At 34.5% G+C, this 22,251-nt stretch overlaps 1 protein-coding gene across 7 annotated transcripts in view; it reads left to right on the top strand.

Annotated features, from left to right (window-relative positions):
* Nucleotides 1–22,251, top strand: part of AASS (aminoadipate-semialdehyde synthase) — a 69,485-nt gene that overhangs the window by 26,525 nt on the left and 20,709 nt on the right. For 3 of the 7 annotated variants that reach the window (XR_012432819.1, XM_005550630.4, XM_074035883.1), the window contains exons 8-15: nt 69–196; nt 1,922–2,070; nt 3,441–3,563; nt 3,946–4,057; nt 15,293–15,352; nt 15,536–15,603; nt 18,104–18,222; nt 18,391–18,517. Coding sequence is in view for 4 of the 7 variants with exons in the window: in XM_005550630.4 (XP_005550687.2) it covers nt 69–196; nt 1,922–2,070; nt 3,441–3,563; nt 3,946–4,057; nt 15,293–15,352; nt 15,536–15,603; nt 18,104–18,222; nt 18,391–18,517 (886 nt within the window). In the remaining 3 variants the exon portion in view is untranslated. The remainder of the gene's footprint in view (nt 1–68; nt 197–1,921; nt 2,071–3,440; nt 3,564–3,945; nt 4,058–15,292; nt 15,353–15,535; nt 15,604–18,103; nt 18,223–18,390; nt 18,518–22,251) is intronic. The other 4 variants (XR_012432820.1, XR_012432821.1, XM_065542509.1 and 1 more) reach the window with 3 other exon arrangements.

Raw genomic sequence — 22,251 nt, 5'->3', positions numbered from 1 at the left:
TTATATTTTATCACCATAAATTTTCATTATTTGTCACCCACTTTACTAATTTCTTTCTCCTTTGCAAGACCTCAGAAAAGTGTATGGGACGGTGTTAAGTCGTCATCATCATCTTGTCAGGAAAACAGATGGTGTGTATGATCCTGCAGAGTATGACAAACATCCTGAGCGCTACATAAGTCGTTTTAATACTGATGTGAGTATCATGTTCAGCTTTTAAGTTGGTTGCTTATGATACAGTGTAGGTAGGCAATTTTCAAGGAGAGAAATTATAAATTATACATTGGCTTTCGGTTTTCCTGTTGTGAGTCCTTTGGGTACCATGAGTTGGCCTTTGGAGCTATCATCTTTTAGGGGAATTTGGAGTAGTCTTGCTTTGTGCTTTTGGTGGTTTCTGTGGATATACTCTTTGTTTCACTGTCTCCATTTCTGTTTCAGGTCTGCATGTGACCAATAGCTCTAAGCCATTTCCTGTGGGTTACTGTTTTCTATGTTTATCCTGGACTAGTTAGCACTGTGGGCAGAGCACAATGCCTATGACGTTTGGTCTCAACATGGCCACAAATTACAACCATAATCTCAACCAGCAATCCTGAAATGCATGCCATTGTTTACGGGGAGTGAGGGTGAAATAGTGTGCCTACATAAGTGCAGACCACCCCTACTGTATGAAAAAGCTATTATACTTACAAATCAAATCCTTCGATGGGACACACTGGCTTTATCTTTTAAGAAATAAAATATATTTGTGTGTTCTATAGTCATTGGCCATGCGACAATCTTCCCCCAGATAAACTAACAAACCAAAAAATAGATAAAACAAAAAAGGCATGCATTTATTGTGAAAAAGAATGCTTTAAATAATTTTAAATATGTTTGACCAACATAGCATTTTCAGATTCTGGTATGAAGTTTAGTCCTTATATCATGCAGGGCATGTTAGAGAGAACTCTTACCTTCTGCTTGAGATGTTTGAAGAAGAAAAATTATGAACGTAGTTTCAAACTGAAAAATTTTGAATCTAAGAAATCTTTATTCCTTTTCATTTCCCCAATCACCGAAGTATTGGTGATTGGACACATCCTAAAACTGATACTGACCTAGTTGCCATGTATGCATGTATGTAGCATATTGCTCCATAGAGCTTACAGATGTTATCCGATTTAATCTTCACAGCATTCCTTTGAGGAATGGGGTGTGTATTATCCCCATCTGGCAGATAAGAAAAATAGAGCGCAGGGAAGTTGAGGTAGCATGATTTAGGTCATACCCTACTGCTAGTAGAGCTGGAAATATAATTTTAGGTCCACTGTTTTTTGTTTGTTTTGTTTTGTTTTGTTTTTGTCCTTTCATTTTTCTTTGGCATGCGATACATTATAGAATGAACATAATAATGACTTTTTTTTTTTGAGACGAAGTCTCTCTGTCTCCCAGGCTGGAGTGCAGTGGCGCGATCTCAGCTCACTGCAAGCTCCGCCTCCTGGGTTCACGCCATTCTCCTGCCTCAGCCTCCTGAGTAACTAGGACTACAGGTGCCTCCACCACACCTGGCTAATTTTTTGTATTTTTAGTAGAGACGGGATTTCACCATGTTAACCAGGATGGTCTCGATCTCCTGACCTCATGATCCACCCGCCTCGGCCTCCCAAAGTGCTGGGATTATAGGCGTGAGTCACTGGGCTCAGCCAATAATGTATTTATAGTCATATATTGCTCTGTCGTGGGGTAATTCTACACTGAAATCTGGGTGGCTATTTATTATCTTTGCCTCAAAAGATGGACACTGACATGGACAATAAGAAAATCAATTAGAAGTTACATTTAATTATTTCTCATAGACTTTCCTGATAGCTCTCTTTCACTATACTATATTAAAATAGGTTATTTTTCTATTTTCTTGAACCTGGAACTTGCATTACAGATTGCACCCTATACAACTTGCTTAATTAATGGAATCTACTGGGAACAAAACACTCCTCGCCTCCTAACCCGCCAAGATGCTCAGAGTCTCCTGGCTCCAGGCAAGTTCTCAGCTGCTGGTGTGGAAGGCTGCCCTTCATTACCACACAAGTAAGGACTCTACTTCAGCAACGATGGTAGTTTTGACCAGCTGCTTCCATTATTAGAGGATCAAAGAACGTAATGTCCCCACCTATCACAGGACTTGATTTCTAATGACTACTTCTCTGCCTTATCTTTCTTGACCTCTTGGCAGTAGTCGACACTGTTAACCATCCTTCCTTCTTTTTAAAAAAATTGTATTGTATATATTTATTTTCAGAGATGGGGTCTTGTTATATTTCCCAGGCTGGTCTAAATCTCTGGGTCCCAAGCAGACCTCCTGCCTTGGCCTCCCAAGGTGCTGGGATTATAGGCATGAGCCACCATGCTCAGCCCATCCCCAGTTGTTGAAACACTCTTCTTTTGCCTTCTGTGATGCCCCATGCCGCTCTGAAACTATTTCCTCAGAGAAGTCTTCTCTTACTCCTCCATTTTCATCTCTATCTCTAGTCTGGTACTCTGTTTTTTGTTTTGAAATTCCTCATTTATTTTCTCGTGTTTATGATTTTTCTCCCTCTTCCTAGAACTTAATCTCCTTAAGGATAGGGGGTCTGTTTCTCTTGGCCATAAGCACCTAGTATGTTGCCTGATATATAATAGACATTGAAATAATTATTAAATATTGAATGAATTAATGACTAAATATTTGTGGAAGAGTAAAAGATATGTTTGCTTTTCTAGGCATGTAACTGGCATCAAGTAAATGCCAAGGGAATGCTAGGAGCAACAACATCACTGGGGTTTAGAAGAAAGCAGAAGCATTGAGCTCAGCAAACCTTAAAGGGAGGAATGAGGAGAACAAGAATTCCAAGTGAAAGGATTGGTGCTTAATAAATATGGAGCTACCAAAGCATATTTAGGGTGCTGAATGTGTCAGTCTAGCTCTGCATTGGTTCATGTATGCAAGTGGTAATTGGAGATTGGGCAGAAAAATTAGAGTCAACCTTTTGAATACTGGACTGAGACTTTTGTTCATAATTCTAGAGATTTCTGTGTAACCACATGTAAAACTATACAGTACTAAGCAGGGTGGAGGTAGCATAATTGAACCTTTCTGAGTTATTTAGGGATAGCTAACTATGTTAACTTTAGTCTCTTAATGATTTTTCTAGGAAAGCAATGTTCTGCTTTTATTTCCTTTTTTCTTTTCTTTTCTTTCTTTTTTTTTTTTTTTTGTGCAGACTAAAACTCATACTGGGAAGATTCTCTGTATCACAGAACAGTGCAGAATCCTGAAGAATGAGCTATAGGAAAAAGACCCCAAAAGCCTGGGAAATATTTAGGATCCGTGTTGAAAATTGTTCTGAACTCCTTTTTTTTAGTCTTGTTGGAGACTTCAGAATTTCATCCTCTCATCTAAGTATTGATGTTATTTTCAGACTTGTGGCAATATGTGACATTTCAGCTGACACAGGAGGGTCTATAGAGTTTATGACTGAGTGTACAACAATAGAGCGTCCCTTTTGCATGTATGATGCAGACCAGCATATTATTCATGACAGGTCAGTTTGCTAAAGTTGTTAGATGATATTTATCACTTAGTTACATAGATATACTACTCTAAAATGCTTAATATTTTACATCTTTATGAAGCTATGAAAATTTGCAGAGATGTACTCAAATATACTAAAATTAGGTTAAAAAACCATGCAAATTTGAGCGCACACACACACAAAGACACACACACACACATATATTTAAATGGGAGACGGGTTGCTGAAGAAGGAAAATGTTTGGTTTGAAAAGTTTTGTTTATTTTTGCATGTACTTTTATACAAAATTACAAATGATAATGAAGCAAATATAACGAAGTAGACATCTGGAAAAGTCAGAACTTACAAATAATGTTTTGTGCTTCTGAATAAACCACATTGCTTCTCTTAGTGTTGAAGGCTCAGGGATCCTGATGTGTTCCATTGACAATTTGCCAGCACAGCTCCCGATTGAAGCTACAGAATGCTTTGGAGACATGCTTTACCCTTATGTTGAAGAAATGGTAAGCAGACTGGTAATATCAGTAACAACTCTGTGGCTTTAAATAGAATAATGGGGTAATTCTGTGAATGTTCTGGTCTTCTGTATCTAAGAAATCTGTTGTAAAATGAAATGCCCGCCCTTCCCTGAAATACTTACTGATACTATTTTATTTGACATGTTCTGCTTACTTGTCTCTTGGGGCATATGATGATATCACTGCCTTCATGCTTAATTACAATTACATCTCTTTCCCATTATAGGTATTTTATTAAGAATGTTAACCATGTGTGAGATAAAACATGCCTTATTTTTAATTATTTGCCATCTATGTCAGTTCATATTGGGGCACTCTTATTGTGCCATAATAACTAGATCGGAAAAATTAGAAATATAGAACGTTTTATTGGGTTCTGGTCACTAATGGTTAAGTGACAGCTTATGTTGAGGTCATGTATTTTTCTTCTGTGATCAGTGAATAGCTAATGAAATACCATGTTATCTAAATTCCATTTTGTTTATCAAAGAAAATTTTTCTTATTTCAGTTTTTATCCTAAGCATTCATAGCCTTCCTGCTTTATTTTTATTTCAGAATGTCTGCCTCTGCCAACGATTTCAATATAAAGAATGGCTCTTGCTCTTTTCATCTATATCTTCCCTCATAAGCTCTCACATTAAAATAGAACAATAGTTAGTGGGGCAAGAATAAATGAAATTTCCAGTCTGTGATCTTCTTTTCTTTCAAACCGTATTCCATTTTGACCCTTTCTTTTTCCTATTGGAATATGTCAACAGGGAGATGTAGCAGGCCTGAAAAAATGCAGGCAGCAGACACTGTCACTGTCATGGTTAGACATATTGCACCTACTATGTGCAGGAAGTGTTCCAAGTACTAAATATATTTTAATTTTAAGTACTCTTGAGAACCATATTAGGTAAGTACCATCATTATATCCGTTTTACACATTATAAAACAAACACAGAGAAGTTAAGGACGTGTTGCTGATGCAGTCAGTACTGGATCTGCAATGTGTCTGGAGTTGGTGCTGAGGGATTAAAGAAGCAGGAGGAGAGTACAAATGCCAGGCTTTGCTGGAGACATCAACTTGCTTTATGGCCTTGAGCAGGGCACTCACTTCCTTTCTGAGCCTCAGATATTTCATCTGTAACGTAAGGTGCTTGTAATGAACATAATATCTTATTTTATTTTATTTTATTTATTTATTTTTTGAGACAGAGTCTCACCCTGTCGCCCAGGCTGGAGTGCAGTGATGCAATCGTGGCTCACTGCAACCTCCACCTCCCAGGTTCAAGCGATTCTTCCTGCCTCAGCCTCCCGAGTAGCCGGGACCACAGGTGCGTGTCACCACGCCTGGCTAATTTTTTGTAGTTTTTAGTAAAGACGGGGTTTCACCATGTTGACCAGGCTAGTCTTGAACTCCTGACCTCGTGATCCACCTGCCTTGGCCTCCCAAATGCTGGGATTACAGGCGTGAGCCACCATGCCCAGCCATGAATACATAATCTTAACAGTTTTTCCACTTTTAAAATTTTATAACGGTAAATGTTTAAGTGGCCAAACTGTATGTGTATAAAAAATGCAATAATATATTTACCAAGATGTTTACCATTTTTGATGTTCTTCATTCATTTCCCTTTGGCATCATTTCCCTGCCAACTGAATAACTTAATTTATCACTTCTTATAGTACAGGTTTGCTGGTGACAGATTCTCTGAGTTGTCCTTTATCCGAAAATGTCTTCATATTCTCTATTCTGCTAATCAGACTTTTCTGTGCATTTTTAATTTCCAATGTTCTATTTTCAGTTCTAGAATTTCCGTTGGGTTCCTTTTTAAAAATTTCATTTTGATATTTTGTCTTTCTCTGCAGAGAGTTTCTATCTTTTCATTAATTATGAGTGTATTTTTCGTTATTGCATGGAACATAGTTATAAAAACCACTTTACAATCTTTATCTCATACTTCCAACTTTCTGGGTCAATTTGTGGTTGGACTTTATTGTCTTTTCCCTTGAGAATTGATCATAGTCTTCTGGTTTTCATAGATAGAATAATTCTGGATTATGGCCTGGATGATGTGGATATTATGTACGTTTATCAAATGCATTTTCTGTATTCATTGAGAAGATCATTTTTTCCTTTTCTCTGTTAATATGTGAATTTTGTCAGTTGGTTTTCCAATATCAAAGTAACTTCACATTCTTAGGATAAATCCAACTTGGTTGTATGTTAGCCGTTTATTTACGACTAAGTTCAGGTTGCTAAGGAATATACCAAAATTTCTTAATCTATTTTACCATTGATAGACATTTGGGGTTGTTTTCTTTTTGGGACTTTTACTAATAATTCTACTATAAAGATTTTTGACATGTGTTTTGAGATATATATATATATGTATCTCCCCATTATTTTGTTGAGTTTGTACATAAATTTATCTTGTTTAGGATTATTAACATCTATGTTCATTAGAGAGTTTTATCTATAACTTTATTTTATTATCAGGTCTTTGTCAGGTTTGGATATTAAGGTTATGTTGGCCTTAGAACAAGTTAGAGAGTATTTCCTTATTTTTGGTCTCAGGAACATTTTACATGAGATTACTGTTAGTTCTACTTGATACAATTCATTAGCAAAACGATTTGGGTTAGTAGCATTTTTGTTTGTTTCTTTTTTGTTTGGTTTTAAGGGTGAGTTTTAAAATTATAGGTTACATTTTATTTAAAAACTTAAGAATGTTCAGACTTTTATTTTTCTTCTGTCAATTTTGGTATGCTTATTTTCTAGGAATTTATATTTCATCTAAGTTGTAAACTTTATTGTCACAATATTTTTTTAGTAATAATCTTATTAACTCTTTAACAGATTCTGTAGGGATTTCTCTTTTTCCTGATGTTGTTCGGGTATGCCTTCTGTTTTTTCTTAATCTATTTTACCTGGAACTGATGAATTTTATTAGTCATCTCAAAAAATCAGTTCAACTTTGGTGATCATCTCTATTTTATATCATTTTCTATTTTCTTAATTTATAATCTTACCGTTACTATATTCTTTATTTTACTTTATTGAGAGCTTAGTTAACCTTTCTTTTCATAACTTCTTACAATAGTGCTTAGGTAATTATTTTTCTGTGTTTCTCTTTAGCAATATATGCATTTTAAAGCTATTAGATTTGATTTGAGTATGGCCCATTTTTGATTGTATTATTTGTTGTTTTGTTATTGAGTTCTTTGACTTTCTTGTATATTCTGGGTATTACTTCCTTGTGAGATATATGGTTTGCAAATACTTTCTCCCATTCTGTTGTTTCTTTACTCAATTGATTTTTTGTTTGTTTGTTTGTTTTGCTGTGCAGAAGCTTTTTAGTTTGATGTAATTCCATTTGTCTATTTTTGGGTTTTGTGCTTGTGCTTTTGAGTTCTTATCCAAAAAATTCTTAACCAGGTCAATGTCATGAAGCATTTCCCCTATGTTCTGTTTTTTTTTTTTTTTTTTTTTTTTTTTTTTTTTTTTTTTTTTTTTTTTCTAGGAGTTTCATAGTTTTAGGTCTTCCATTAAAGTGTTTAATCCATTTTGAGTTTTTTCAATATGATGAGAAATAGGGCGTCTAGTTTTATTCTTCTGAATGTAGATATCCAATTTTCCCAGCACCATTTATTGAAGAGACTCTTCTTCCCAAAGTGTTTGTTCTTGACACTTTTCTCCAAAACTGGTTGGATATAGATGTATGGATTTCTTTCTGGGCTTGCTTTTCTGTTCAATTGGTTTATATGTCTGCTGTTATGCCAGTACCATGCTGTTTTAGTTACTATAGCTTTGTGGTATATTTTGAAGTCAGGTAGTGTGATGCCTCCAGTTTCGTTGTTTTTGCTAAAGATTGTGTGATGATTTGAGGTCTTTTGTGATTTCATAGTAGTTTTAGGATTTTCTTTTCTATTTCTGTGAAGATTGTCTTTTTTTTTTTTTTTTTTTTTTTTTTTTTTTGATAAGGATTGCCCTGAATTCGTAGATTGCTTTGGGTAGTATGGGCATTTTAAAATATAAATTCTTCCAATCCATGAACATGGGAATATCTTTACATTTGTTTTTGTTTTCTTCAATGTCTTTCATCAATGTTTTCCAGTTTTTAGTGTAGAGATCTTTCGTTTCCTTGGTTAAATTTATTCTTACGCATCTTATTTTTATTGTGGCTATTGGAAATGGGATTTTTTTTTCAGATTGTTTACTGTTGGCATATATAAATGCTACTAATTTTTGTATGTTGGTTTTGTATTCTGCAACTTTACTAAATTTGTTTATCAGTTCTAACAGTGTTTTGATGGAGCCTTTAGGGTTTTCTATATATAAGATTTTGTCATCTGCAAACAAGGACAATTTGACTTCCTGCTTTCCAATTTGGATGCCTTTGTTTTCTTTTTTTTTGCCTAGTTACACTGACTAGAACATCCAGTACTATGTTGAATAGTAGCATCCTTTTCTTGTTCTACATCTTAGAGAAAAAGCTTTCAATTTTCCGTGATTAGTATGATGTTAGCTGTGGGTTTGTCATGTATCTTTTATTATGTTGACATATGTACCCTCTATGCCTAGTTTGATGAAAGTTTTTATCATAAAGTGATGTTGAATTTGTCAAATACTTTTTTTCAGTTTCCGTTGGAATAATCACATGGTTTTTGTCCCTCATTCTGTTAATATGATAAATTATGTTTATTAATTTGCATATGTTGAACCATCCTTGCACCCCTGGAATGAATCCCATTTATTATGGTGAATGCTCTTTTAAATATGCTGTTAAATTTGATTTTCTAGTATTTTGTTGAAAATTTTTGCATCTATATTCTTTAGGGATATTGGCCTGAAGCTTACATTTTTTGTTATGTCCTTGTCTGATTTTGTTATCACATTAACACTGGCCTCATATAATTAGTTTGGAAGAATTTCCTCCTCCTTGATATTCTGGAATAGTTTGAGAAGAATTGGTGTTAATTCTTCTTTAAATGTTTGGTAGAGTTCAGTAGTGAAACCATCAGGTCCTGGGCTTTTCTTTGATGGGAGACTTTTTATTACTGATTCAATCTCACTGCCTGTTATTGATTCGTCTATTCAGATTGTTTATTTTTTTCTGGTTCAATCTTGGTAGGTTGTAATTGTCCAGGAATTTGTCCATTTCTTCTAGGTTTTCCAATTTGTTTGCATATCATTGTTCATAATGCTCTCTTATGATCCTTTGTATTTCTGTGGTATCAGTTGTAATGTCTCCTTTTTCATCTGTGTGTGTGTGTGTTTGTCTTTTTGAGTTGTGGGTGATATATTATGCAATATTGTTGCAGAAGCTAATACGTACTTAAAAAAAAACCTTTTAGGTTCAGGGGTACATGTGCAGGTTTGTTCTTAGGTAAACTTGTGTCACAAGGGGTGGATGTACAGATTATTTCATCACCAGGGTATTAAGCCTAGTACCCAATAGTTATTTTTTTCTGCTCCTCACCCTTCACCCTCAGGAAGGCCCCAATGTGTGTTGTTCCCCTCTATGTGTCCATATGTCCTCATCATTTAGCTTCTGCTTATAAGGGAGAGCATTCAGTATTTGGTTTTCTGTTCCTGCATTAATTTGCTAAGGATAATGTCTTCTAGCTCTATCCATGTTCCTGCAAAAGACATGATGTCATTCTTTTTTATGGCTTCGTAGTATTCCATGGTGTACCACATGTTCTTTATCCAGTCTATCATTTATAGGCATTTAGGTTGTGTCCATGTCTCTGCTATTTACAATAGCGCTCCAATGAGCACTCTTTACAACACTATGTGCGTGTGCATGTGTCCTTTTGATAGAACATTTTATATTCCTTTAGCTATATACCCAGTAATGGGATTGCTGGGTTGAAGAGTAGTTCTGTTTTCATCTCTCTGAGGAATTGCCACACTGCTTTCCACAAGGGTTGAACTGATTTATACTCCCACCAACAGTGTATAAGCATTCCTTTTTCTCCACAACCTCACCAACATCTGTTATTTTTTGACTTTTTAGTAATATCCATTCTGACTGGTGTGAGACGGTGTCTCATTGTGGTTTTGATTTGCATTTCTCTAATGATCAGTGATGTTGAATTTGTTTTCATATGCTTGTTGACTGCATGTATGTCTTCATTTGAAAAGTGTCTGTTCATGTCCTTTGCCCAGTTTTTAAGGGGGTTGTTTTTTCTTATAAATTTAAGTTTTTACAGAAGCCAGATATTAGACTTTTGTCAGATGCATAGTTTGCAAATATTTTCTCCCATTCTGTAGATTGTTTACTCTGTTGATAGTTTCTTTTGCTGTGCAGAAGCTCTTTACTTTAATTAGATCCCGTTTGTTGCAATTGTTTTTGGTTCTTCATCATGAAATCTTTGCCAGTTCCCATGTCCAGAATGGTTTTGCCTAGATCATCTTCCGGGGTTTTTAATTTTGAGTTTTACATTTCATTCTTTAGTGCACTTTGAGTTTATTTACACCATTTTATATAGTGTAAGGAAGCGATCCAGTTTTAATCTTCTGTATAGCTAGCCAGTTATCCCAGGACCATTTATTAAACAGGGAGTCCTTTCCTCATTGTTTGTTTTTGTCAGCTTTGTTGAAGATCAGATGGTTGTAGATGTGTGGCCTTATTTTTGAGCTCTCTATTCTGTTTTATTGGTCGTTGTTTCTGGTTTTGTACCAGTCTTATGCTGTTTTGGTTACTGTAGCCCTGTAATATACTTTGAAGTCAGGTAGCGTGATACCTCCAGCTCTGTTCTTTTTGCTTAGGATTGCCTTGGCTATTCAGCTTCTTTTTGGTTCCTTGTGAATTTTAAAATAGTTTCTTTCTAGTTCTATGAAGAATGTCATGGGTAATTTGATAAGAATAGTATTGAATCTGTAAATTGCTTTGGGCACTATGGCCATTTTAATGACATTGATTACCCTTGAAAACTGGCAACAAGGATGCCCTCTCTCATCACTTGTATCCAGCATAGTATTGGAAGTCCTGGCCAGAGCAATCATGTAAGAGAAAGAAATAAAGAGCATTCAAATAGGAAGAGAGGAAGTCAAATTATCCCTTTTTGCAGATGACATGATTCTATATGTAGACAACCTATAGTCTTAGCCCAAAAATTAAGCTGATAAGCAATTTCAGCAAAGTTTCAGGATACAAAATCAACATACAAAAATCACTAGCATTCCAATACACCAACAACAGTCATCTGAAATTTTATTTATTTGAGTCTTTTCTCTTTTCTCCTTAGGCAGACTCGGGGCTTGTTGATTTTGTTTACCTTTTCAAACAAACTGTTTCATTGATCTTTTGTATTTTTTACGTCTCTGTTTTGTTTATGTCTTCTCTAACCATCGCTATTTCTTTGTGTCTACTAATTTTGGTTTCAGTTTGTTCCTGTTTTTCTTGTTTCTTGAGGTGCAACATTCGTTTATCTGAGATCTTTGTTCTTTTTTGAAATAGGCATTTCAACATTGCTATAAACTTGCTTCTGAGTACTGCTTTTGCTCTATCGCATAGCTTTTGGTAGGTTGTGTTTTCATTTTCATTTGTCTCTAGAAATTTTTAAATTTCCTTTTTAATTTCTCTATTGACTCCTTGATTGATGAGGAATATGTTGTTTAATTTACATGTGTTTGTAGTTTCCAAAGTCTCTCTTGTTATTGATTTCTAGTGTCATACCATTGTGATCAGAAACAATACTTGATATGATTTCAGTTTTTTAAAAATTTGTTAAGATGTATTTTGTGGCCTACCATATGATCTATTCTGGAGAATGATCTATAAGTAGTAGAGAAGAATGCATACACTGGTGCTACTGGATAAAACGTTCTATATTTATCTATTAGGTTCATTTTGTCTAAAGCACAGATCAATTCCAGTATTTTCTAATTAATTTCTTCCTGGTTGGTCTTTCCATTTTTGAAGGAGGGATATTGAAGTCTCCTACTATTATTGCTTTGGTATTTATTTTTTACCTTCATGTTGATTAATTAATATTTGCTTTATATGTTTAGGTGTTCCAATATTGAGAGAACATATATTTACAATTGCTATGTCTTCTTAATGACTTGAGCTCCTTAATAATGACTTTCTTTGTCTCTTGTGAAAATTTTTGAGTTAAGTTTTTTCTGTCTGGAATAAGTATTGTTCCTGTCCTCTGTTGGCTATTATTTGCATGGAATATCTTCTTTCATCCCCTTTGAGGGATGAAAGCCTATGTGCATTCTTAAGGTGAAAGTATGTCTCTTATGGGCAGCATATAGTGAGAGTCTATTGTTTTTTTTCTCCTTGCAACTTTTATTTTAGCTTCAGGGGGTACATGTGCAGTTTTATTACATGGGTAAATTGCATGTCACTGGGATTTGGAGCACAAATGAATTCATCACTCAAGTAGTGAGCGTAGTACCTGATAGGTAGTTTTTCAATTTTCACCCTCGTTCCATCCTCCACTCTCAAGTATACCCTGGTTTCTATTGTTCCCTTCTTCGTGTCCATGTATACTCAGTGTTTAGTTCCCACTTATAACTGAGAACATGTGGCATTTGGTTTTCTGTTCCTACATTAATTTGCTTAGGATAATGGCCTTCAACTGATTCCAGATTGCTGCAAAGGTCATAGTTGCATTGTTTGTTTGTTTGTTTTTGAGGCAGTCTTGCTCTGTCACCCAGGCTTCTGTAGTGGCACCATGTCATCTCACAAACCTCCACCTCCTGGGTTCAAGCAATTCTCCTGCCTCAGCTTCCCCAATAGGTGGAATTACAGGTACCCACGACCAAGCCTGGCTAATGTTTGTATTTTTAGTAGACACAGCGTTTCACCATGTTGACCAGGCTAGTTTTGAAATTCTGACCTCAGGTGATCTGCCCACCTTGGCCTCTCAAAGTGCTGGGATTACAGGTGTGAGTCACTGTGCCTGGCCAATTTCATTCGTTTTTATGGCTGCATAGTATTCTATGATGTATATATACCACATTTTCTTTATCCAATTCACCACTGATAGGTATCAAGATTGATTCCATATCTTTGCTATTGTGACTAGTAGAGCTTTGTTTTTTTTAATCCGTTCAGCCACATATATATATGTATGTATACTATATATATACACACACACTATATATATATTTGTGTGTGTATATATATATAGTATACATACATACTATATATATTTCTTTTTTACCTTTCTGAGTTGGGTGCAACCAGTTAATATTTTTTGATGTCATAATTTACATCTGTTTAGCTTACATATTTCTTGATACTTTATTGTAGCCATCATTATTTTGACTGTTGTGAATTTTAACTTTCATCTTAGAGTTATAAATACCTATCTTTTGCAAAGTGCCATAGTAGTATTGGGGTATTCTGGATTTGATTGTATATCTACCTTTACCAGTGAATTTTGTACTTTTATATGTTTGCATGTTAGTAATGTTATTTTTTTCTACTTGAAAAACTCCCTTAAGCATTTCTTATAGAGCAGCTCTAGTGGTGAAGAATTCCCTAAAGTTTTGCTTGTCTGGGAAAGGCTTTATTTCTTCTTTTTTTCTGAAGGACAGCTTTGCTGTGTATAGCATTTTTGACTGGCAGTTTTCTGTGCATCAGCACTTTGAATATATCATTCCATTCTCTCCTGGCCTGCAGGATTTCTACTGAGAAATCTGCTGATAGTTTAATGGAGATTCCCTTATATGTAGCATGATATTTTTATCTTGCTGCTTTTAACATCATTTTTCTTTGGTTTTTGACAGTAATTATAAAGGGACCTCTTTGGGTTGACTCTGGAGATTGTTGAGCTTCTTCATATATCTGGAGGTTCATCTGTCTTCCAAGGCTTGAAACATGTTATTTTTCATTTATCAAAAATTTATATTCATTAATTTTAAAGTTTTACATCTTTTAAAAAAGTTATCTATATTGTACCTTTATTTTTTGAACATATTAATCACAATTTAGAATCATTTTTGTTAATTCCATTACACTTCTTGGTTCTATTTATGTTCCCTGATTTTTTCCTTGGTTTTTATGGTTTTCAGTAAATTCTTACCTTTCAATATATTTATTTATTTTTGGTTGAATGCTAGACATTGTGTATTCAAAACTTTAGAGATGACTCGAGGCTCCGGATATTGTGTGATTTTCCTCCAGATAATATATTCTTTGTTTTGGGCAGTGGGATAGACAAGGATAAAGGTTAGGAGAAATTCACCTAAATTCAGTTAGGATGAAGTAATTTAAATCTAGGTTTCAGTCCTTTGGAGAACTGACGTTTTTCAAATTACCATTTATTTTAGATACATGAAAACAATTTTCTATTTATTTTAATACACTAAATAAATTCTCTGTTACCAGCACCTTCTAGGTACATTTTTCTTGTTTTTAGTTGGGTGAGTGAGCTAGATCTTAACCCCTAGTTAGGGAGGAAAGACTGTCTCATTGGCCCTTCTCTGTCCACCAGAAGCAGCAATGCTAACTTATATGCCATTACTTCTTGGCAGTATGTCCAAGAATTGGGTTCTCTGAGAGGGACTAACTTATATACCCATTGCTTCTTGGCAGCATATTCAAGAGTTGGGTTCCTTGGGAGAAAAGAGGAGGACTAGAAGGTTGCTGAAATGTTAATATGAGACATCTTACTTTGTTGTCTCTGACTCAATTCTGCAAGATAACGTGAAGAGGATGTGCATGACTTTCAAGGTTCTACTCGGTCAAGTCACTTTTGCTACCACCTTTGAAATGCTGATGTATCTATACATATAACTACTAATACTGATCTGAGGGAGACCCCTTACTGCTGAGGTGGTGGCCTTGCTGAGTGGAAAACCTCATTCTCTACTCCTAATAGAACAACTTGAACTTTTGGAATGGAGTAGAGGCCCTTGAAGAGGGGACTATAGCTATAAAGCTTGTGAAGATATTTGGCAATGTGCTTAATATGATACATTTAACTGGTTGGAAAAGATAAGCTTTTTTGTGTTCACAGCAAGCAAAGATGATTATAATCCAATTTTAGTTTTAAAATTGGAACTTGTGCTGAAACACCATAGTCTTGTGCGTAGAGTTGATTGCTTGTAGAAGACTTCTATTAGCAATCCCTTATACTCGGTGATCCTCAGAAAACTGTTTCTTAAATTCTTTTTTCCCTTGATTAATATTTTAATATGGATACAAACACCAAGAGGCCTTCTTTGCAGTGTCATTTATCTCTTACAAATCTCATTTTCCTTTCAGATATTATCAGATGCGACACAGCCTCTTGAAAGTCAGAATTTTTCTCCTGTGGTGAGAGATGTAAGTTATGAGAAGAATATTTTTTCATAAATGTGTTTTTTCTATTACCATTTTTGCTCTCTTCTCTCTCTCTCTCCCTCTCTCCATCTTTGCCATTCTGTCTCTTCTCTATCAGTCATGAGACCATGTTTGTAGGACTAAACTGTGGATACTAAAGAAATGTCTTGTGTCATATACATTTAGGCAGTGATTACATCCAACGGTACATTACCTGATAAATATAAATATATCCAGACACTCCGGGAGAGCAGGTAAGTATTGTTCAAATCCTCTTGTTTTATACATTTATTCTTATCTTGGAATTAATGAGCATTTTTTAATGCTTCAATGGGAGTTCTTAATATTAAGTTTGTACAATATATAAATTTTGATGATGTTTGAAAATGTAGGAAATCCAAACTAAGTGGCTGGCTGAAACCACTGTGACTGTTTCCCACTTAACAGTAGTATAGCATCATTTTGGCTTTCTAATAGCCTGTGTAGATGTATGGGTAAGCAAGCAAAAATCCAAAAGGATTGTCCTTCAGGTAGCTTCTTATTTTTCTCAGACTTTTTACACATGGTCATGCCTCAGTTATTTTTTCAAAGGAAAATGAGCACACTAGACTTTCTGTGGTGCTTTCAGTTTGGGTTTTAGTTGAGGATTTGGACTCTCTTTTGTTTAGTGTAGTGTTCAGGAAAGTGAATTCGTGATTACAAATTAAGAGTGTTGTGAATAAACAATTGATGGAAATAAGAGGTAGTTTTCTCCAGGGATTCTTATTAGGGGGAAGATGCCAAAAAGTAATGTAGCGAATCTACTCAAGAGGATCATTACTTTAGAAAGGTCTTTAGCTAAGGCCCTTGTTTCCTTAATTGATTTTACTACTTAAAGTTTGAAAACATTAATTTTATTTTTTTGGAATGTTCTGGTCTCCTCCAGCCAATTGCCTTTGATCTGTGTTTATATCTATTCTGCTGGTCTTTTCACATTAAAAAAGGAACCCATGTACTGAAGTCTCAGGAGAAACCAGAGCTGGGAAACAACACAACACAACACAATTGTCTTATCTTCTTTTTCAGTGGTTCTACCTACAAGCAGTAAACAAAGAGATCTGCCCAGATCAAGCGTGCTATAGTTAGGCCTTTTCCATATGTGCTGGTTTGATTATAGTTACTTTTTGATGTGTCAGTGAAATATTCTGGTGTAAGACACTAAGTATTTAATTTTTTTTCTTTGTGAATAAGAGAAGCTAGCTCTATAACCCTATAGGAGAATTTCTTACAGGTAAAACTTCACATCTGTTTGTTTTTCATAGCTCTATGTTTTGATTCTCATCATCCGATGGTCTTTTACACTACTGATACTAGTGACAAGTCTAACATGACTGGTCATGATGATATCTTCTCTCTTATGTGTCATATTTCATGTAGCAGCAGGTTTACTTGGCTCTGATTGTTAGAACTTGCTGCCCTCTTTCCTGATGGAAACTTGTGCCAAGATACTAATAACAAAGTTTGCATTTTGAAAGGAAATTTACTTTGTATTGAATCCTGCCTTATTCTTCTGTTCTTTTCATCACTTAGCACAGTGATTATTAACCTGGAATCTGGGGTTTGGGGGTACTGATGGGCTAGACAGTATTAGAATCTAGGAGTGAGTTTCTATTTTGAGCATTTGATATTTGGAATGTTTTAGTTATACAAACTACAGAAAATATTGTTAGACAGAATGTATAATAACCAAATAATAGTGGTTCTCTCTGGAAGGTGAAATGGGAGATGGTAGTAGTTAAATGAGACCTCTTCACATCAGTAATAATGTGTGTTGGGGTACAGAGGGACAGGAATGTTTTATACTTATACTTATTTTTATTTATTTAAAATTAATGAAAAGGTTTTTGGGTTAATGTTCAAGAGACATTCTGACCTAAAGATTCTAAATAACAGAGCCTACTTCAGTCCCTGGCACCAGGCCATTTCTTTGGTTTCATGTTGATAACAGGGAATTTGATTCAAAAAATATTTAATGAGTAAATTCCATATTTAAGACAAAACATGCTGAGCATTAATGGGTTTGTAAAGATGGGTAAGTCTTAGATGCTGCCTTGGAGGTCATAGTTTGTGGGAAAGACAGAAAATCATCTGCCTGGAAGGTATAATTCCAGCAGAATAAACTGTTCAAGAATTAAAATAATGCCTAACACTAGTCTTCGTTTTCTACATTTAACCCGTGACATCTGTGACTCAAAGTCATGGTTTTGACTATTTTCAAGTGACCCTAAAGATATATGAAAAAACAATTTCTAATATGGGTAATAATATTCACTTCCTCAAATTGTTGCCTTCTGGGATTGTTGTGAGTAATAAATAAAGTTTCCAAGGTAAAGCCCCTTGCATGATTTTGAATTACATCTTCTGGAAGGATAAAATGTGAGACCAAGTTACTCAATCACAAGCAAACCAAGAAAAGGTCCAGCACCTGCACCTCACTAGTAATACTGGAAATTCATGAAATACATCTATACATCTACAGATATGTATCTCAGAGACATCACGTCTATTGTTCTTCATTGTACAAAATGTAAAATAATTGAAGAAATATGTTGGTATAGGGAACTCACTCATGTTGAAATTCTTATTTTAAGTAATGTGAAGAGAAAATGTTGCTTCATTATTTAGGTTTTAGTATGATTTGTGGACAGCAAGATTCTGTTATTTAAAAAAAAATAAAATTTTAATTAGCCCCTTCCCCTCTTTGTTTTTAAATAGGGAATGTGCTCAGTCACTTTCAATGGGCACCAGAAAGGTTTTGGTTCTTGGATCTGGCTATGTATCTGAGCCTGTATTGGAATATTTATCAAGAGATGGCAATATAGAAATAACAGTAGGTAAATAAGCCCTGATTTTTGAAGAAGAAAAATATATTTTAAAGCATATTGACTTCTACATTTTAGAAGACTACTTTGTTTCTGAAATTTGAACATTTATTTTTGGAGATATTAAAATATATTTTACTCTGACATATCTAAAAATGTGACTTTTAATTCTTGAAATAGGCTCTGACATGAAGAATCAAATTGAACAGTTAGGCAAGAAATATAATATTAATCCTGTTAGCATGGACATTTGTAAACAAGAAGAGAAGCTGGGCTTCTTGGTGGCAAAACAGGATCTTGTCATCAGGTCAGTACCTGGCAAGAAATGAGTTTCATATTTTTGTTGTTATTTCTTTTCTCTTATTTTTCTCTTTCTCTTTCACTTCTCTCTTCATACTCTTTTGGAGTAAACTTTTTAATGGAAGCATGGGTCCAGAAGGTGCACAAATCATAAGTATATAGCTCAATGAATTTTCACAAAGTGAGCACACTCTGTGACGATTATCTATGTCAGGAAACAGAGTATCAATAATTCCCCAGAAGCCTTCTTGGTGCCCCTTTCTATTCACTTACCCCATCCTCTAAGAGTAAACACTATCCTGGCTTCTGACATTCAGTTTTTGCCTGCTGTCAAACTTCATATAATTGGAATCATTCAATATATCCTTGTTTGTGACTGCCTTCTCCCATTCAGTGTTGTGATTATGAGAGTCATCTGTGCTATTGTCTGAAATAATAGTTTATTCATTCTCATTGCTGTGTAGTATTTCATTATGTGAATATGCCATTGTTATTTATTTGACTACTATAGATATTTAGATTGTTTCTGGATTTTGGCTATTATAAGTCACACTGTTATACACATTTCAGTATTTGTCTTTTTGTGACCATTTCACCAAAACAGTAATTACACATTTCTGTTGGGTATATACTTAGAAGTGCGATTGCAGGTCATAAGGTACTAATGTTTTATATACTTTAGTATCTATTTTATCCTTTGGAGTTATAAAACTTAAATGAAATAAGTAGATTACTTAGCCTTATGACCATTTTAAGTCTCATCATAGCAACAGATCTTGAAATAGGGTATTACTAACAAAAATGCAGATCTAACATCTAGATACAGCATTACATGAGATTTACTCTATAACTAAATTTGATTTTGATATTTGAGTACATGTGTACACAAAGAAAGGAACAACAGACATCAGGGACTACTTGAGGGTAAAGGGTGGGAGGAGGGTGAGGATCGAAAAACTACCTATTGGGTACTATGCTTATTACCTAGATAATGAAATAATCTGTACACCATACCCCCATGACATACAATTTACCTATATAACAAACCTGCACATGTACCCCTGAACCTAAAATCAAAGTAATAAATAAATAAATAATAAATACATTTGGTTTTGAAATGTCAAAGTGATGAGAATAGTTATTCATTCTTAGAATTTTCCCAAGATGAGAGGAAGACAGTTATCTGTTCCCTCACAGTGATTACCTAATCACTTTCACAGATCAGTTTCAAATTATATCTTTGGAGGAAGTTCTGTGATATTCTGCTTAAAAAAAAAAAAAAGCAAGCTTGGAAATCATATAATGAAAGGTAGTTCTGTAAGCTGGCATTTTTACATTTCTCTTGATATCTTTAAATGTAGGCTAACTTCATGCACTTAAAATGTCACTCAACTTATAAAAATTTTATGAGCATTAATTTTTATTTAGAAAAAATTGACTAATGACCAACTAAACCTCTCTGATATTTACCATGTAAAGAAATCCTGATTCAAAATAGAATGATCTAGCCTTCCAAGTAGAACAGTAATTTATTTTGACACATATAGGTACCTAAATATATCATTTTTAATTAAAAGTAAATAACACAATAAAATCCATTTGAAACAAAATCTGAAATAAAATGTGACAAGATAATGGACAAAGACATCAATCTATTAATATATCCAAATTTTAAAATTTAGCAAACAGGTGGCCTTCAATAAGATTTAGCATTAGCAAAATCTGTTTTATATTTAATCTTTTCTCATTTGGTATATTTTCTATGCTGAATAGTGGTAATGCCATTAAATAGTGTTATCCTATAGCATTCCTTACATTTTTTTTTTCTTTTTTCGAGACAGAGTCTCATTTTGTCACCCAGGCTGAAATGCAGTGGCACAATCTTGGCTCACTGCAACTTCCGCCTCCCAGACTCAAGTGATCCTCCCACCTCAACCACCCAAGTAGCTGGGACTACAGGCATATGCCACTATGCCTAACTACATTTTGTATTTTTAGTAGGGATGGGGTACCACCATGTTGCTCAGGCTGGTCTTGAACTCCTCAAGCAATCTACTTGCCTCAGCCCCTCAAAGTGCCAGGATTACCGCATAAGTCACCATGCCTGGCCAACTGTTTTATTTTTTAAGTTGGGGAAAGAATGTTTTGATATAAACACAGTGATAGGGACTACAAAAAAATGAGTAAAGAATATGTTTCAAAAAAATTTTAGTAATATCTACAATTCTCATAGTTTTAATTTTTCAAATTTAGTTTTTAATAATTTAATACAAAGTAGTAATTGATTTCAATGTTTCTTTGAAAATTCCACATGATTTTGTATGTATTTTTCACAAGTGACATTTTCGACCTTTTGGAGTAATTGGGCTGGAGTCAACTTAAATAATTTGAGTATGTCCCATTGAGTGCTTCCTATATCATATTCGAGACGAATTATGAACTCTAATCCGTTTGTCTAAAAAGTACCACCAGGCACAATCCTAATATTGTACTTCTCAGCCTATTATAAGGACAAGTTTTAAAATATTATTAGATCTTAGTAAAATTTTGATTGGGCAAGTTTAATATGGAGAATGTGATTTTAAAATTTCTGCTTAACTTTTAAGATGATGACGTTGCACCTTTTCTATTAATATTTGGTTTAATAGTTTTGCAAGTCTTTTACTCAGTAGCTTCTAAAAGTCTACCAAATTTGTTAGCACTAATTCTTTTTGGTTTAAAGAAACAAAAACACAGAGACCAGGAGCTTTTGATACTGATAAAAGACACACAATTTTATTCTGCATTATAATAAATTTAAATAGCAATACTCTATTCCATTGACCTGCGGAGGAGTAAATGCCTGAAAAGTGGTTTTATTTTATTTTTATGAAGTAGAGAAAATCTGAAGTATGCAGAATGAATTTCACAAGTACAATGATATAGTGTGATATTGTCTACATTGGTTTTTATTTTTTTGTTAGTACTGTAGACAGCTTTACCCAACAGGCATTAAAAACAACTTAAATATTGTCATGTAATTAATAGGGTATTTTATTATTCCTAGAATAGAATATGGATATACTCATGTATATAACACTCATATTTATGAAAATTTAATTTCTTATGATTATGCAGTCCCAGAATCAAATTATTATACCACAGCCAAATTTGTTGAAATCCCAATCAAAGTTGAGCTTTGACTACAACATTATCTGTTGTTCACCGTGTGGATTTTTAGCCATTTTGATAGCCTTTACACTGATCAATACCATTAAAGCCTATCTCCTCCTTGGGCCCTTCCTGGAGTCTACTCAATAATGTAATACATGAGCTGTAGAAATACAGGGACAAATGAATCAAATTCCATTAAATGTTAAAAAGATATAACTGGTTGCATGCAGAGGAAGGATATCTGGCTTTGGGGAAATCTGGGAAAGCTTTGTGGAGGAAAACAACTTTTTGGAAATTTCTTAAAGGGGCAGATATAATTTGGATTGGGGTTTTCTGTCTTGGGTTTTCCACTAAAATAGGGCTGTCTTTCTTTTTACCTCCACATCTTCCAAATGGCTATCAGGAAGTGGCAAACTAGGTCAAGATGGCCCATGTATTATGTTATTGAGTAGACTCTAGGAAGGGCCCAAGGAGGAGATAGGCTTTAATGGTGTTGATCAGGGTAAAGGCTATCAAAATGGCTAAAAATCCACATGGTGAACAACAGATGATGCTGTACTCAAAGCTCAACTTTGACTGGGTTTTCAA

This window comes from Macaca fascicularis, chromosome 3 (genome assembly GCF_037993035.2).
Source record: "Macaca fascicularis isolate 582-1 chromosome 3, T2T-MFA8v1.1".
Lineage (NCBI taxonomy): Eukaryota > Metazoa > Chordata > Mammalia > Primates > Cercopithecidae > Macaca > Macaca fascicularis.
This window is presented reverse-complemented; position numbering and strand designations above follow the sequence as displayed.